Source organism: Stigmatopora nigra, chromosome 23 (genome assembly GCF_051989575.1).
Source record: "Stigmatopora nigra isolate UIUO_SnigA chromosome 23, RoL_Snig_1.1, whole genome shotgun sequence".
In the NCBI taxonomy this organism is placed as follows: domain Eukaryota; kingdom Metazoa; phylum Chordata; class Actinopteri; order Syngnathiformes; family Syngnathidae; genus Stigmatopora; species Stigmatopora nigra.
In genome coordinates this window covers 4,749,108-4,768,086 of record NC_135530.1, presented here as the reverse complement: position 1 = coordinate 4,768,086, position 18,979 = coordinate 4,749,108, and the positions used below count along the sequence as shown (strand labels likewise).

At 37.0% G+C, this 18,979-nt stretch overlaps 1 protein-coding gene across 2 annotated transcripts; it reads right to left on the bottom strand.

Annotated features, from left to right (window-relative positions):
• Positions 1-7,643: 7,643 nt before the first annotated feature.
• On the bottom strand, positions 7,644-18,902 carry cntn1b (contactin 1b). Of its 2 annotated transcripts, none has more exons than XM_077709887.1 (24): positions 18,770-18,902; positions 17,402-17,487; positions 16,665-16,700; positions 16,457-16,583; positions 16,110-16,291; positions 15,940-16,035; positions 15,217-15,429; positions 14,400-14,499; positions 14,141-14,325; positions 13,944-14,068; positions 12,974-13,091; positions 12,746-12,896; positions 12,556-12,683; positions 11,647-11,819; positions 11,377-11,500; positions 11,144-11,311; positions 9,932-10,081; positions 9,788-9,858; positions 9,464-9,716; positions 9,261-9,382; positions 9,008-9,197; positions 8,798-8,919; positions 8,577-8,733; positions 7,644-7,915 (listed from the first exon to the last, which is right to left on the bottom strand). In XM_077709887.1, exons 2-24 carry the CDS (start codon positions 17,454-17,456, stop codon positions 7,839-7,841), a joined length of 3,123 nt encoding a protein of 1,040 aa, XP_077566013.1. In that variant the 5' UTR covers positions 17,457-17,487; positions 18,770-18,902; the 3' UTR covers positions 7,644-7,838. The 2 variants fall into 2 exon arrangements, with proteins under 2 accessions (XP_077566013.1, XP_077566012.1); XM_077709886.1 differs by having other exon boundaries at positions 18,765-18,899.
• Positions 18,903-18,979: the final 77 nt, after the last annotated feature.

Below are 18,979 nucleotides of genomic sequence, written 5' to 3'. Positions count from 1 at the left end.
GTGTTATCTTTAGTATATCTGTCCAATTGGTGTTTCGGCAAAAAGTCTCCTGCTCAAATCTTTAAAGTCTTGGTCTTGGGATTGGTTCTGACTCCTGGACCCGACGCTCAAAAGAGTCTTTCTTCTCCAAAAAGTCCTGGAAGTCTTGTCTGGGTCTTGTCCTGGACTCATTGAATTATTGCTTATGTATTTGTCTTGACTCCCAAAAGTTTTTGTCTTTTTGCGGTTTTGACTCCCAAATGTCTTTATCCTTTTGCAGTTTTGACTCCCAAAAGTCTTTGTCTTTTTAGCGGATTTGACTACCAAAAGTCTTTATCCTTTTGCAGTTTTGACTCCCAAAAGTCTTTGTCATTTTGCAGTTTTGACTCCCAAAAGTCTTTATCCTTTTGCACTATTGACTCCCAAAAGTCTTGCCGATTACTGGTCTCGTTACAATTATTGGTCTGGTCTCTGTCTCAATTGCTCAAAGTTTTGTCTTTGAATTCATCTCAGTTCCTACAAGTCTTGTCCTTTACTTGCACAATACTAATACTCCATGTATTAGCCTTGACTCCCAAAAAGTCCTGAGGGAAACCAAAAGCAAAAAGTGGCGTTTTCAAGCTACACCTCAAGAGGCAGTAATCACAAAACGACAAGGTCGAGGTCATAGAGAGAAATCAAAACTAGGAGACGCTATCAGTTGAACTAACTATGAAGCCTCTGACCATCAACAAGAAGAAACATACTGGTCTACAAGAAACCGATAACTCTGAGTGATGGTCCATGTTCCCAGATACATGAAAAAGATGACAGATCGTAAATAGGAAACAAGTGATGGCAGTAACAAAATGTGAAAACCAAAGGGTCAACATAATTTACGTTCACAAGAAAATCGACGAAGAAGACAACGTAGATGCGTCATCTTGCTTATCACCAGACATGCAGGTACAAGGACCATAACGGGGCAGTCAAGGGCGACGGAGCACGGCCAGATACAACCCCCGAGATAACACTTTCGGATGAGGTGACGTCACCCGCTAACGAATTTCCCTCCCTCCTTCCCCGTCCTGTCAATTTAGATGGACAACTTTAGAACATCCCTCCAATTTTCACATAAAATGGTAGAGCTGTGGCATTTCATCTGGCGATATCATTTATGACCTCCACCATCTTTTTTTATTGTTCATATCGCCCTCTTTTGGCCATCGTTTCAATTTTATCATGCCTTTTTTTTACCACGCTGCTATCCTGTTCCTCTGACTCTTGTAAAACTTAAAGCGGCAAAATTGTTCAAGGTCTGCATTGGGAATCGTTGGAAAAGTTCAAACGCTGTCCTTCATTGGGTCATTTGCAACTCTGTCAAAGGTTAACCAAAAAATAGCTTGCATATCAAAGAGACAGCACCAACTTTCCGTGACGGAAATCGTACCGTATTTTCACGACTATAAGGCGCACCGCATTATAAGGCGCACCCTCAATGAATGACATTTTTTCCATATATAGGCGCACTGTATTATAAGGTGCACTGTATTATGAGGCGCACTGTCTATTTTGGAGAAAATTTAAGACTTTTAAGTGCGCCTTATAGTCGTGAAAATACGGTAATTGCTATTGACTTCCAGGTATGAAGCACTCACACTATAGCCAGCCATTGGTTGATGTTTTGGACATTTTTGTATAAAATCTTGCAGTGCGGGAGGAGCTACATGATGGAAGATTTTGTAAACTAAGATGGTATCATCATATTTAACAGTATTGTTTCAGTTCAGGCGTTTGTGTTTTTTTTAATATCCGACAGTGGTGGTTTTTCGTTTTCTGTTTTTTTTCAATATATAAGGCGCACTGTCTAATTTGGAGAAAATTTAAGACTTTTAAGTGCGCCTTATAGTCTTGAAAATACGGTACTTAACCCTTGATAGGACACCAAAAAAAAAAACTATCAACTTTAGAGTGTTTTTCGAGTTATTCCAAATTTCCCTGCCCTGAGTATGAATTGCCAAAAAACAACAACAGACCTTGACCAAAATCAACAGAGTAAGAAAGAAAATTCAAGTGGACAGATCCAAGTGAAAACTTTTACCATATCCTCTTAAGTGCTCAGTTAACAAGACAAAACATGGGCGTCATTCAATTAAGTCTTAACCACATCGGCGTGAGAAAAGCCTAAGGGTGCCTCACTCACGGCTCTCACTCCCCCCCCGACGCCGCTACATTATTTACCACTGTGAGCCATTCATCTGGCTAAAAAGACAATTAGACTGTACTCTTGCACAAAAATCTAGACGCAGTGGGGAAACTCTGGTACAATTATCTTCCCCATTGTTTTATTCACCCCCCTGTAATGAGTTTTTAACTATTGTTAATAGAGTGCTGCTGAGATACAATTCTCACAATGACTAATATTTAACTATCAAATGAACAAAACAAATCGAGATTGCATTCAACTCCACACAAAGCAGACACTTTTTGATCCGAAATGGTCTCCTAAGCAGCTGGATATTTTTGGGGGGCTGGGCAAGATGGCAGAAAGTGTCCACGTTTTCTACACAGTGTCACCTGACTCCCTATTGGGGCTATCTCGTGATGCAATTCAGCAGTTTTAAGCAGTCCAGTGTGGAATTTGAGACCGTGGCAGCTTGTTAAAGTGACATCTGAGGTCAAATGTCTACATGGAGCTAGCAGATACGCCACACAGAAACAAACGAGGTCGTCATAAAAGTCAAATTCATAGGGTTGGCCCTATGGCTATCTATATCTAACTCATTATTGGAAATGGTTTGCTTCTCCTGGGCTGCATGGAATCAAACCATGATGGAGGGACACTCCCATATCTGTAAGACCATCATCAGGGGCTACAGATGAGCCCAAGTAGGCCAAGACAGCTGTTCCTCTATTGTCCAGGTGCTTAACTGGATTACAAAGGGGGTACACTGACTAGGACACACTTTGCCGATGGAGGAGCAAGGACTCAAGCCTCTCTGGCTTTATGGTCGTGGACCTTTTAGACCAAACCAATCAATCAGGAAAGATGATTCAATTGGACACGCTGGATTTGCTTCATTTTCCATACAAGTTGTATTCCTTGAGTGAATGTGGTCTTAATCTGGTGCTCTACAGTCGTAAGATAAAGAAGAAGGTATAAAATTAGTCATGTGCCACTGAGTTTTCAGCAATTTCGTCTCACTTCTTGGTTCCAGATGCCTGTTTCCGCTTAGTGTCTAATCCGGACTGGATGCCACATATGAACCTGTGTGAGAGATAAGGACAAGTCCATTTTCTTCTGTGAATTGACATGCTTTTGTTAAAGAGATTAAGAAGAAAGATCAGGGTCAAAAAGGAGTTTTGTGTGATGAGTTTTTCGCTTTAAACTGTTGACCGATTACATTAGTTAAAGGTGCACTTGACTTGAGATATATATATATATATATATATATATATATATATATATATATATATATATATATATATTTTATATATATATATATATGTATATTTTTTTTATATATATATATGTATATTTTTTTATATCTTTTATATTATATATACTCTTCCGTATGTATACATATACATGTACTCTTCCATATATATATATATATATATATATATATATATATATATATATATATATATATATATATATATATATATATATATATATATATATATATATATATATATATATATATATATATATATATATATATATATATATATATATATATATATATATATATATATATATATATATATATATATATATATATATATATATATATATATATATATATATATATATATACATATACATGTACTCTTCCATATATATATACATATACATGTACTCTTCCATATATATATATATACATATACATATGCTCTTCCATATATATACATATACTCTTCCATTTATATACATACACTCTTCCATTTATGTACATATACTCTTCCATATATACATATACTCTTCCAAATATATACATATACTTTTCCATATATATACATATACTCTTCCAAATATACGTATACATATACTTTTCCATATATATACATATACTCTTCCAAATATACGTATACATATTCTTTTCCATGTATATACATATACATATATGTGTACGCGTATACATGTACACATACTTCAAGCCACGGCATCTTTTGCATGAAAAAGTTTTTGTAGTATTGGAAACCCAGTAGAATGCAAATGCACTATTTTGCTTTAAACTCCCCCCCTGCAGACCTTTTATGAGTTTTCCATTTTCCACCCGCACATATGTGTTAAGTATCCCTATGATTGATTGTTAAAACCGGTGGGCGGGGCTCGAGACCTCTTGCTAGGTGCGATCTGCAGCTGAAGAGGCTAGTAAAAACATTTACTATTCCCGTGATGGCTGTGAGGGCTAAAAAAAAAAAAAATCAAGAGTGAGGAGATTACTGAAACCAGTGCTTCAAAAGCCTGGTGGGCCCCCAGGCTTTTTTTCATACATAGGGCAATTCCAAGTCACTTCCTTCATTTTGGGCTAAAAATTAATTTGGACAGATTTCATAGTAACACATTTGACCCAATAAATTTAAATGAAATAAAAGTACAAAAACAAACAAACATGAAAATAGATGCACCCTTTTCTTAAAGTACTATATACAATATCACTTCTTGAAGGCAATTCCCATTATGTTATGATTATCCAAATTAATATATTTAACATAGAACATAGGGATAGGATTGAATACATTTGACTTTTAAGGTAACAAAAAAAATGCTAATATTTAAAAACTTCTAATTTAAAATACAAATTTCTATTAGAAATTAATGTGAATTTATCATCTGTTCTAATGGGAAAATTCTAAGTACAAGTACTATTAACCATATGTAAGTAGACTATAGAAATGTGTTTCTATAGTAGTAATATATATCTTTTTTGCATTTATTTAAGTGAACATATGTTTGTCTTTTCTTTATGGCTTACTTAGTGATGTCACATGGTTGACGCCGGACGGCCTCCACACAAATAATGCGGCACACAAAGACCAGGGGAGGTCAAATGGATCAGATGGCGTCTTAACGTTGCTAATTACGCCAAAGAGCGAATTTCAATACAAGCAAACTTAAACGAGCTTGCTGAGGCTCAAAATGGCACATTGTCATCAAAAAATGTCTATTTTCCACTGCTTTTTTACTTGCCTAAAATCGAATATTGAAAAAAATAAATACGGCTGGCATACATCAATTCTCAAAAGGGTTTTGACACCACCTGTCAGACAGGATTGGGCTTGTCACCCAAGTCAAGGTGCTGCTGCTTTTAAATTAAATCACTCTTAGCAGGCAGATTTTTTTTTTAGGTTGTCATGGTAACACTTCTACGTGACAGATGATCTCTAGGTGAAAATATGTCTGTTAAATTATAGAGATATGCTGTAGACATGCTTTAATAATTGTAAAATTCAAAATCCAGTATTGCTTAAATGTGCTGGAACGGATATAGGCAAACTACGGCCCCCGGGCCACATACGGCCCGTTAGGCTTTTTAATCCGGCCCGCCGACGTTGTCTAAAGTTTTTTGTTCTCCCCAAGATTTAAATGACATTTTAATATTTCTTAATACTTTACTTAACTTTGTATTTTATACTTTTTACTTTAATGACTTTAGTGATGAGTATGTTAATACTTTAGTCGTTTTTTTCTGTTTATGTTTCATATATACTGTTAACGGATGCACTTTTTTATATGTATCATATCTTTTTCTGACCCGGCCCATCTGTCAATTTTTTTAAAGTCAATGTAGCCCCCGAGCCGAAAAGTTTGCCCACCCCTGTTCTAGAATATCGTTCTAGCAATGTTACAGCCTTATAATGATTTCTCTTCCTGTTATTTTCATCACATTTGCAGTCAAAACTTTTTCACTATGGTTCTACTTAGCGTATTATAATACTCATAGTATAACACATGCATATTAAATTGTACAACCTTGATTTATAGTCAAACAAGGTCATATTCTGCACTGCTGTAAACATGCCGGTCCACTAGGTGGTACAATCATTGACCTTGCAACATAATAACCTACATTCCCTAACCATTTAACCAGGCAGGCAATCATTTTCCAAATAAAATAAAGAACAATCAATTTGTCAGAAATAAGAAACAAAGCATGCACTGCTAGTCTTGCATTAAATTCTTTCGTCATTTATTTTTCCTGTAAGACAAATGCATGCCATTTCTTCAATAATAAATAAGGCCGCTCCAATTATAGATCTAATATAGATTTATGTTCCTATTCAGAAACCTTTGTTGCCCTTCGTTAAGGGCCACAGGTCATAAAACTAGTGTCGAAAGGTCATCTCAACCTTCATGTAAAACAAACGATACACACATGACATACAATTGATGACTGATTTAAAATCTGAAATTATTCCTTAACAAATTTCATTTTTTTGATTGTAGTTTTCATTTGTGACAAAGGGCCTTCTGTATTATTTATCACTATTTTACGCACAGGGATTTACGGTAGAGTACAGCTTTTACTGGGTAAATAAAAATGGGAAGACATTTATGAGGTTGCATACATTCTAGTTAATGTATCTATCCATGGTATAAAATGAAGGCCTCTTTCTCAGTCAAATAAATGCACAATGTCGTGTATATTTAATATTTGCTACCCAAAGAGATGGTTGGCTTGTTGTGATTACTCTCACTGACATTTTAGGTTAAACCCTCTTGATTTTGATCTTTTCTCCTACATGTTTTACATTTAGTCAAGGATTCATTTGAGGTGCTTGCATTTGATTAGATAAAATTAACAAAATGTCTGCCCCTGTCGGATAGTCACTTCCTGGAAATACTGGCTTTTATTTTGTTTATTTTCTCCTATTAATCATCAGAAAAAAAAGTTCAGTTTTGTCGTTGTTGTTGGTGTATGTGTGTGTGTATATATATATATATATATATATATACACATACATATATACACATACATATATACATATATACATATATACACATACATATATACACATATACATATATACACATACATATGTACACATACATATATACACATACATATATACATACACATACATATATACACATACACTTATACGCTTATACACATACATTGATGCACATATACATATATTCACATCCATATATACATATATACACATATACATATATATACACATACATATATACACATATTAATATATACACATATACATATATACACGTATACATATACATAAATACACATGTATACATATACACGTGTATATATATATATACACATATACATATACATGTGGATATACGTTTCCTCTACATAAAAAGCACAACAAAACTGAATTTTATTTTTTTCTGATGTTTAATAGTAGAAAATAAACAAAATAAATGCCAGTATTTCGAGGAGGTGACTTCCTGAAGTGGGGACAATAAGACGTTCGGGTAAGTCTTCACCCCGAAACCACAATGTCGTTTTATATTTGCTTTCTGGGAAGATTATGTCACTTGAATGACCTATTAGAGCCATGAATTTGTTGTTATAACCATCTAGCTGCAAGTCGGAATACATTTTTTCTGCACATGAATACGGCGCCATCTCCTGTTTTAAAATATGCCTCACACATCATGTTTATGTGGCTGGCAGTTTATATTGAAGAAAAAAAGATTTCATAGATTGTGGAGTAGTGCTTTAATAAATAACAGATGTGTACATTAGCTCCTAAAAGTCATAATGATGCAGGACTTTAAATGCAATCTGATTTCTTATTCTAGTGCTTGTCGTGATTATTGCATGATCATAATGCACTAACTCCAAACAGGTAAAAGCAGTTTTTAAAAAGAAATTAATCCACTGCCTCTTGTCGTTGCCCTACAGTCCAACAATGCACAGTCCTAGCAACACTGCAGAAATAAAGCTCAGCGTGGGCGTGGTCATGGAGGCTTTACCTGAAGAAAAGCAGAGTTAAAGGACCATTATGAAAACGTAAGTTTGCAAAAAAATAATACTGCACAGCATGGTCCAGCACAAAAGTAACATAAATGTGGCATATTTGTTCATATTTCTGTCTCTAAATGTATTACAGTGTTCCCTCGCTTATCGCGGTTAATGGGGACCGGGACCACCCGCGATAAGTGCATTTCCGCAAAGTAGGGATTTCTCTTCAAAAATGCTTAATTTGAATTTAATTCCAAATTTTTTTTTTCTTTTCTTTTTTGTTTTATTTTTTACCCCCCTGTATACATTACACTATATAGAATACGGGTAGAGAGAGTGAAATTCATGTTATAACAAAAACAAAACTGTAAAATAGGTTGTTTCAATGTAATATTTGTATTTTTTTTTCCCCAAAAAAATCTGCGAAGCTCTGTGTCCGCGTTAACTGAAGCGCGAAGTAGCGGGGGAACACTGTATTGATAGCCTGCAAAGATGTTCCAAAGAATCGAATCTTGTCATTGGCTAATAGTAGGACTGCCGTTGTGAACAGATAATCAAAACTCTAACAACTCTATGCGTAGCAAATGGCCTTTTTCAAACAGGAAAATCACAGCCTTACCATTGAGAAGCGTGTAAAAACTATTTCCAGAAAACATGCTTCTCAAGCCTTACCCAAAAGTTCGATAGTCCTAACAGGACCGTCACCGCCTTCGTAGCGTCCACGAACCATAAGCTCATAGTCCCCAAACTGAGGCATTGGGAAGTCCATAAAGTGCCAACCCGTGACATAAACTTTCCCATAGATGTATCCAGTCTTCCGGAACATGACCTTTTGGAAGTCAATGAGAATTTTCAATTGTATCACTAGTTCAGGCTCGCTACGTAAACCTCACCTTGTAATAGAGCGGAAAGGACACATCCCCGAACCAGTCATACCAGATGTGTTCCCACCACACGTACAACCACTTCCCAGTCCAGGAAATAAAGCGCCACATTCTGGGGGCCTCCGCTGGCGCTGTGAGAAAAAAAACACGAAAATATAGCTAGAGTATTTTACCGACTCCGTTTTTTCCCGTTGTATGTTTTTTTCCCGAGAGTCTCACGTGGCCTTTTGGTGAACATCTCGCAGTATTCGCCAGGCGGACCTAGCCCTGCTCCGTTAAAGGCTCGGACCTCGATGAGGTAATGCGAGTCAGGTAGCATGTTTTCCAGCCTGGTATGGTTTGCCGTGCCGTTGACAAATATGCGATTGGCTCCTGGCTCTGTGTCGTCATACTTTCTCCAGTATTTTACCTAGCGTGGACTACAAGTCAGTACGCTGTTGTTTATAAAAAACCTGGGAATTGTAGTTTCCACCTGATAGCCTTCAATGTATTGTTGCAAACCGGTTCCTGTGTCCACCACAGGGAGCCACCACACAATAGCTTCAGTAGAAGACACCGGCCGAGCATAGACGTCGGTAGGAGGCTCTATCGGTACTGGGGAAACACAAAAACAATGGTTTTCACTCCAAAAGTCTGAATCCTCTGAGTCTAAACCCAAGCCAAGATCACCCTTACCATCTCGAGGGTAGTAGATAACCTTTGTGAGGCTATAAGGTCCATCACCCTTCACATTGAAGGTTTTAATCTTCACTTGGAACTCCCGAACTAGCAAGTCTTCCTCCCCGGGAAGGAAGAAGGAGTCCTTGTGAACGTAGCGCCTGGTTTCCGGGTCGGAGATGGTCTCGTACCACCAATCGTATCCGTCGTGGGGCTTGAAGGCTACGATGTAACCAAACTTTTTGCCGTAGAAGTACCACGGCTGTACGGGCTGGGGGAGAAAAAACACTGATCTTTTCGTGTTGTATTTCCTGAGGGTTAACACAAACTGAGTTTATTTACCGTCCATGTTATGATTATCTCGCCATTACGACCACCGTAGCCTTCTACGTCTGCGGGACTGACCACTGGAGCTAAAAGCAAGAGTCCCAGCATTTGAATTTCAGCTTAGATCAAATTTGTACTTTCCGACACACATTTGCTTACGTGCGTCCCATGTTTTAATCTTGAGCGAGGGAATGCTGGCTTCCCCGGAGCCATACTCGTTCGTAGCAATGACCCGGAACTGGTACTCCATCCAGGGATATAGGTCGGTGACATCGGCTCGCTCTGCTGCGCCGTCCAAGAGGGTTGGCGCTGAAATATGTTAGAGTTCATGTTAGATTTATCATTAATATACATTTGCTTGTAATATAATCATTATCTATATATATATATATATATATATATATATATATATATATATATATATATATATATATATATATATATATATATATATATATATATATATATATATATATATATATATATATATATATATATATATATATATATATATATATATATATATATATATATATATATATATATATATATATATATATATATATATATATATATATATATATATATATATATATATATATATATATATATATATATATATATATATATATATATATATATATATATATATATATATATATATATATATATATATATATATATATATATATATATATATATATATATATATATATATATATATATATATATATATATATATATATATATATATATATATGTGATCGCAATGAAGAACGCTTTGCCTTATTTTGTAAATTAAACATTACATATATGAATGCTTTTGCCTATTAGGAATGTTAGGTTCATTATTATTATAAATGTGATAGTAATACAAGGCAATTTAATACATGTGTTAAAAAAAAGAAATGCTCGCTATTAAGTTAACCAAAACACCTTTTGGAGGTCACTTTTACGTCAAACCTGGACTTCTTGAGACTATGGTTAATAACAAGCTCTTAGGAACTGTGGATTTGTTTTGGGAAACGTGGCTTCTAAAGATGGTCTGCATTAATTTTCTCTTGGGAAGATTCGACAGTACCGACAATAGTTTTGAGTACTGAGACAAATTGTTATGAGACTCTGAATAATGTTTAGACTTCTGTTATTGCTATTAAATCTTATGAATATATTAGCAAAAGGGTCTTCAGAACCATCTGATGGATTATCTTATTGCAAGAATAAAATGATATGATCTCAGATGCCTCCATTATTGAAAGTTGAATTTGGGAATACTTATTGGTAAACCTATCAGTTCCAAACAAATGAACAGGAAAAAGTAGAATGTTGTCGACTGGAAAATGTGACTTCTTGCTTGTTGTATGTACTCACAGGTGCTGGCATTCCTCCAATCGTCCTCGTGCAAAGACCAATAATGCCTGGTTTGAATGGTGTAATAGAGAATAGGACTGTTATGGTCAGATCCTTTTGTCCACAACAGTTTCACCCACGTGTCCCCAATGTCTTCGATACGGATTACACCAGGAGGTCCCGGCACACCTAAGGTAAGACCCCTCATTTATTCTACGAGTCCATCTTTAAAGGGATACAAAAATGACACTTACCGATGACTTTTAAATCTGCGTACGCTGTGTCGCTGTCCACCACGGTTTGCGCCGTACAAGTGTAGCGGCCCTCGTGCCAAATTTGCGTGTTCTTAATACGCAGCTCGCCGCTGCCTTCAATGCTCTTCGGTAAAAAAAGCACGGGAAGGTTTGTTAATTTCATGTGAATGATTTGAGTGAACGCTCACTTTAGAAACTTTAACAAAGACGTTTAAGTGAAAATTTGAGAAACGCTGTCTATTTTTAAAGTGAATTTAATGGAGAGATTACCATGACGCGCTCGTAGTGTTGCCACTCGGTGATGAAGTCGATGACACGGAGGTCGATGGCCCAGATGAAGGTGATGTCTAGCATGGGGTCATAAGAGGCCGAACAGGCTAGGACCACCTCGTCACCCACCTTCACCTCTGTGTCTTCGGGAGCTACTGTGATACTAGTTGCCTCTGCAAAAAAAAAAAATGAATAATTACATGTACTATACTGTTGCACATGTGTCAAAGTGGAGGCCCGGGGGCCAAATTTGGCCCGCTGCATCATTTTCTGTGGCCCGGGAAAGTAAATCTTGAGTGCAGACTTTCTGTTTTAGGATCAAATTAAAATGAAGAGTTTAGATGTATTTTAAATTTCCTGATTTCCCCCTTTTAAATTAACTATCGTAATTTTTGATACATTTTTCTGTGTTTTTAGTTCCAAAATCATTTTGTAAAATCTAAAAATACATATTTAAAAAGCTAAAATCAACATTATTTTAGATCTATAAAAACACAATAATATTCAGGGCTTTTAATTCAGTTCTTTTAATCCATTTATAAAAAAAAAAAAAATCTGAATATTATTACTAAAATTGTCCGGCCCACATGAAATCGAGTTGACGTTAACGCGGCCCGCGAACCAACCCGAGTCTGACACCCTTTTACTATTGTTACAAGTTTATACGAATTGAAAAAAATACGCATTTAGCCTACGAGATCTTCTCCCTTGCTTGTAATGGTGGTTGCAACAAAATCTGTCAAAACTGACTTACTTTTCATCGCTATTACGATATATTTTTTTTATTAACAGTTGAGGTGGACCGGGTAAAGGGTCTCGGTTTTGTATTTTTGATTGTAGGAAAAACCTGTGCTAGCTCCTACCTTAAATTGGATTACTTATCAAGCCAGTTTAATACAGGATGCTGACCTGTGATGGTGAGATAACCCGAACTATTAGCCTTTCCTCTGTCATTCTCAGCAAAGCACGTGTAGAAACCTTCATCGTTTTTAGTGGCATTGAGGATCTCAAGAGTGCCATCAAACGCAATGGCGATGCTAGAAAAAAAACGGACAGTTAGAGGGCGCCAGATGAGTGTAGCAATGTGTGACCTACTGACCGTGAATTGTTAAAAAGCAGCTCTTTGCCCTTAGTCCATGTAAAACGAGGCCTGGGTGCAGCTCTAGGTTTACACTCGATCAAAATTCGACCATCCCGGGCACCCAGGAGCTGTCCTTTCAGGGGATTGAACTCAAATGTCGGGGCGCAAGCTAAAAATGAACATCAAATGTTAGTATGAAGCAGTTAGAAAGTGGACCCGCCCTTTTTTTTTCTTCTTGAAACTCACCGATGACTCGCAACTCGGCGTTGGCGTATTTGATGCCCCAGCTGTTCTCGGCGATGCACTGGTACATTCCCGAGTCGTCAAATGTCAGGCTGGAGAACTTTAACTCGCCTTTTCCTGACTGGCAACATGAATTGAATGATCATTTATCAATAACCAAGAGTAAATATCATACGTATAGTAAAAACATTAACATGGATAAATATGCATCTGGTAATGGAAGGTCTTAGCAGTGCTTATAACACGTGTCAAAGTGGCGGTTAAATCTGGCTCGCCGCATCATTTTGTTCCGGGAAAGTAAATCATGAGTACTGAATTCATGTTTTAGGATCAAATTAAAATGAAGAGTATAGATGTGTATTACATTTCCTGATTTTCCCCCTTTTTAATCAATAATTGTAATTTTTTAATGCATTTTTTTCTGTTTTTAGTTCAAAAATCATTTTATAAAATATAAAAATATATAAAAAAGGCAAAAATAAACATTGTTTTAGATCAAAGGTGTCAAAGTGGCGGACCGGGGGCCAAATCTGGCCCGCCACATCATTTTGTGTGGCCCAGGAAAGTAAATCATGAGTGCCGACTTTATGTTTTAGGATCAAATTAAAATGAAGAATTTAGATGTATATTCACTTTCCGGATTTTCCCTTCTTTAAATCAATACTTTTTTAATGCATTTTTTTCAGTTTTTAGTTCAAAAATCATTTTGTAAAATCTAAAAATATATATATAAAAAAAGCTAAAATAAACATTGTTTTAGATCTATAAAAAAACTGAATATTAAGGGCTTTTAATCCAGTTCTTTTAATCCATTTATAAAAAAAATAATCTAAATATTAAACCTAAAATGGTCCGGCCTACATAAAATCAAATTAACGTTAAAGCATCCCGCGAATCAACCCGAGTCTGACACCCTTGGCTTATAACTATGAAACTAATTCTTACTGCTTACTCAGGGTGGGTAGGCACTCACCAAGTAGCCATTTTTATACCAGCTGATGAACGGGAAAGGTTTTCCTGACGCAACGCAACGCATGGTATGCTCAGAGCCAATGTCCATCTGAGTGTTGTTGATGGTCTCGGCCCACTCGGGAGCAGCTAGAAACTCAAATCACATCCAGTTCAGCGCATTTTTGCACCCGACCAGAGACAAGCGTCGGAAACACTCACATTCCACATAGAGCCAAGACTTGTGCCAGTCCTTCCCTTTGGTATTGATGGCCTCACACTCGTAGCCGCCCACGTCTTCGTACTGGACGTTGTAGAGGTGCAGAACGGCGCCTGATTGACTGATCTCGTGGTTGGCGGGCAAGTCAGTTGCATCTACTTTTCTCCACACAATGTGAGGAATGGGACTGTAGGGAAATGGCGGCTCATTTCAGATTATCTGCGCTTCATTGAATTCGCTAAAATAGACAATCAAACGTACTTCCCCAGAGCAAAACATTCCAAAGTGATGTTGGAGGCCAGCAAAGCTGTTGTGTCTGGGAACTTCACCCTAATGTCTGCAGGGTATTTCCTCTCCTCACCTGAAACGACAATTCTTTGCTTGAGGATGTATTTAAAGCATCGGTGGCCCGGGGGCTAAATCTGGCCCGCTGCATCATTTTATGTGGCCCAGAAAAGTATATCATGAGTGCCTACTTTCTGTTTTAGGATCAAATTAATATGATAGATATAGATGTATATAATATTTCATGATGTTTGCCCTTTTAAATCAATAATTTAAATGTTTAAATCATTTTTTTCTGTTTTAGGTCCAAAATCATTCTTGTAAAATCTAAAAATTAAATACAAATATTTTCTGTTTTCCACTTTAATAAGGAATATGATAAAAATGGTTTCCCTTTGAAATGAAAACCAATTATTAAATAAATGATTTTGTCTTACAAAGAAAAAAAGCTCAAATAATGTAAAAAAATGATTACTTAGGGCTTTTAATCCAGTTCCCTAACCCTAACCCATAAAAAAAAAGCATCTAAATATTCTATCTAAATTGGTCCGGCCCACATGAAACCGAGTTGACGTTAAAACGACCCGTGAACCAACCCGAACTGATCAGCTCATTCTGCCTGTTTAATTTTGACTGACGTTCCAAATTTAGATTTCGTTTATGATCTCATCCTGCTCTTTTCATTTGTTGGCATCTCATAGAGTTACTTTTGCTTGTGGTTTTCACCGCATAATCCTTTGTTCATGAAATGGCGCCAAAATAGCATCCCCAAGACAATGTCTAAATAACTCACCATCATCTGGTGGCAACGGGATGAGTGGGATGAACTTGGAGAAAACACTCTTCCCTAAAACAGGGCTGGACACAAAGCACGAGTAGTTCCCTGCGTCCTGAGCCTCCACCTTGGAAATGTACAGGTTACCCGTCCTCTGGGATACAAATCGGCGGCGATCCATATTGAGGAAAACCGGGAACTCGTTGAAAATCCAACGATAAGACACCTCCTCTGAAGGAAGAAGACTTATTTATTGACCTGGGTCTTGTTGCTGTTTTGTTACTATTACCGTATTTTCACGACTATTTGGCGCACTTAAAAGTCTTAAATTTTCTCCAAAATAGACGGTGCGCCTTATAATCCAGTGCGCCTTATATATGGAAAAAACTGAAAACCAAAAACGAAAAAACACCACTGTTGGATATTAAAAAAAACACAAATGCCTGAACTGAAACAATACCGTTGAATATGCAGATGCCATTTTAGTTTACAAAATCTTCCATCATATAGCTCCTCCCCCACTGCAAGATTTTATACAAAAAAATCCAAAACATCAACAATGGCTGGCTCTAGAGGTGACTGTGTAGTGAGTTCCTCATACCTGGAAGTCAACAGCAATTACTGTATTTTCACAACTATAATGCCCACTTAAAAGTCTTAAATTTTCTCCAAAATAGACAGTGCACCTCATAATACAGTGCGCCTTTTAGTCTTGAAAATACGGTATATTTGGATACGAACCTGGCCATGCTTTTGGCGGCACACACAGCAGAACTGCACCTTGTCCTTCTTTTACAGTAACAGGATCCCTCTCCTCTTGAGGAAATTCCTGTAGAACTTCAATAGAGAAATTGCCCTTCATTTAATCAAGGCAACGAATGAGTACATTGAAAACTTTGGTTTGTTCTCACATCCAAACTTGACACGGGCTCCCTTGCTGATGACCGTCCCGTAAATGTTCCAAACCACGCAGATGTACGTGCCGGCGTGTTTTTTCTGCTGTGGGTTGTTGATGACCAAGTTGCCGCCCACCAAGCTGTAATGCTCATCTGGTTGCTCCATTAGTTTGATCTCCCAGTTGTCACGGCGCCACCTAGAAGCCCATCCAAGAGATGACAACTCATTTTCTACTCAAAGAAAACTAGATTTAGTTTCATCTCTATGGCAGCCAGTGTTTTAGTTGATCAAGAAGTGCCTTTTTTTACATTTTTTTTATAAATATCCTTGACCTTTTGACCTCTCTGACGAGTTTCAATACCTGTATGAGGCTGGGGGGTTAGCCCGAGCCCTGCAGTTCATTGAAATCCTTCCATCGGGAGAGTCTTCTGTGTAGACCACGTCTACTGGCTCCTCTTCAAAAATGGGACCATAGCCTGTAGCTTCCTCTAAAAATGACATCATAACAATAATCCGAATTTTAATACAACCCCCACACATTTTATATATATATTTTTTTTAGAACTCACCTCCAAATATCCTTGGTTCCCCAAACAAAATGGCCACTGGGAAGAAGACAAATGTTACAATGATTATATTCTACAAATGTACTTCATATAGCGATTTTTTTCCGAGTATAACGTGCAAGGTTTTGGACAAAAAAACTGAAGCAAAGTTCAGGTTCACGTTATACACGAGGTTTCTGCCCTCCGCAACTTTGATAATGGGAGACGTAAAACCTGTCTTTGTCCACCAGAGGCGCACGAGAGCCCGTTCTAGAATAATTTAAAATGATACATTTCCATTTGAGAATTGTGTTCATAGCAGTAGTTTGTTTTACCAGGTTTTCGTATCCATATGTTGTGAATAAATGTTTTGTCATGGCGACATGTGTTCAGCATTTGCCACCAACTTTTAGTCAAAAATTATGGGTACACGTATATATACTCAAATAAATATGGCACATGTATGTAATATTTCATACAAATAGTTTTACTTTCTGACAAATGGCTACTGGCTAGCTGCTCGGTAATTTGAATCAAACCTGTAGCTTTGACTTTTTACTAATAATAGTAACATTTTTAACCCGTATGACAACCAACCCAATCCATCTTGGTCCTAGTTTGTTTTGATAACCATTTTTTTGGTTTTGCCTCAGGTGTTTGGATTTTTTAAAACATTTTCAGCTACCTGCCGGCCTGCCTTCCCAGCAATTGGGTCAGTAGCTACTAATATAATAAGTTCTTCCCTACACATACATTCATACCTGTAATGGGGGCAGATGAGACGATAGCCAATAGAAACCAAGCAGTGGAAGCCATTGATTGAAGCTAAATCTAAGGGGGAGTTCCCCTGGAAGGAATACAAAGTAAATATTGATTAAAAAACACAAAAAGAATGATCAGTAATACAAAATAACCTTCATGTAGTAAAAATAAATCAATCAAATTGACTGCTACTGACAGCGACAGACGTCCAATCCTATCTGGTTACTGTTTTACGCAGGGAATATTTTCGTAATCTAGATTACGGGTGTCAGACTCGGGTTGGTTCACGGGCCGCTTTAACGTCAACTTGAATTTATGTTGGCCGGACCATTTTAGATATAATATTTAGAAGTTTTTTCTAATAAATGAATTAAAAGAACTGGATTAAAAGCCCTGAATATTAGTTTTTTTTTATATATCTAAAACAGTATATTCTAGATTTTTAAAATATATTTTTAGATTTTACAAACTGATTTTTGAACTAAAATCACAGACAAAATGGATTAAAAAATTACAATTATTGATTTAAAAGGGGGGAAAAATCAGGAAATTTAATATACATCTATACTCATTTTAATTTGATCCTAAAACAGAAAGTCCGCACTCATGATTTACTTTCCCGGGCCACAGAAAATGATGCAGCGGGCCAGATTTGACCCCCGAGCCGCCACTTTGACACACGTGATCTAGATTTTTAAATATGGTTTTGCACTCTAGTGATGCTCCCACTTTGTTGATCATGCAGTAAGTGTGTGCACTTGCTCTTGGGCACTGCTGATGACTCAACAAAAACCTGCACTCCATCCCCTATCCTAGGCTTTATTTCATCCTTTTTTCCCAAGTAAAACAATCTACAAGTACATCTATCTTTCCATCAAACTTAGCTTCAATTCTCTCTTAATTTAGTCTAACAAAAATATAAAGAGAAAGCACGCAGCCATGACAATTAATAAATGCCATGTAATCCCTGCACGAATCCTCTGTCAATCCCACAGAAAAAAAATTAGGTCAACGAATGTGTTTAAAAACAAAACAAAACATCATAATGACGACATCCAAACAAGTTATTTATGGATGAAACAAGCATTTTTCTTAATGCATTTATTTAATGTCACCTTGAAGTTGTGTGTAAAGCACCACCAATGCAATTTTATCATCAAACATACATATTTAAACGTCAAATAAATAAATAATCCAAGTGCGCACGCCAATGACGATTTTAAATCCATGGGGAGGGGTCTGCAATGCGGTAATCCTGTCCCACCACCCGGTCCATTTCCACGCTATCCCCCCCCCCCCCCCCCCCCCCTTATTAATACCCTACACAAAATCACAAAAAATAAAAAAAAGCTATAGTCTTACCTTACCTTCCTTTCCTTTTTTAACGCTGATTCTGAAATGCAAGTGTGTGTTTATGTTTGGCGCACCCAAACACGAACCGCATCGTCCCGCATGAGGAGAGGGCAAGGTTGGCCCGTGACAGTTGTCGGCCAATCAGAGAGCAGGGATGAGAGAGAGGAGAGTGAGAGAGAGAGAGAGAGAGAGAGAGAGAGAGAGAGAGAGAGAGAGAGAGAGAG

Coding starts and splice junctions, on each gene's coding strand:
- cntn1b (XM_077709887.1), bottom strand. CDS start 17,456: ATGGCTTCCACTGCTTGGTTTCTATTGGCTATCGTCTCATCTGCCCCC. Junction 12,684..12,745: donor CTGCTTTTTAACAATTCACG/GTCAGTAGGTCA, acceptor TTTTTTTTCTAG/CATCGCCATTGCGTTTGATG. Junction 10,082..11,143: donor TTGGAGGAATGCCAGCACCT/GTGAGTACATAC, acceptor AACATATTTCAG/CGCCAACCCTCTTGGACGGC.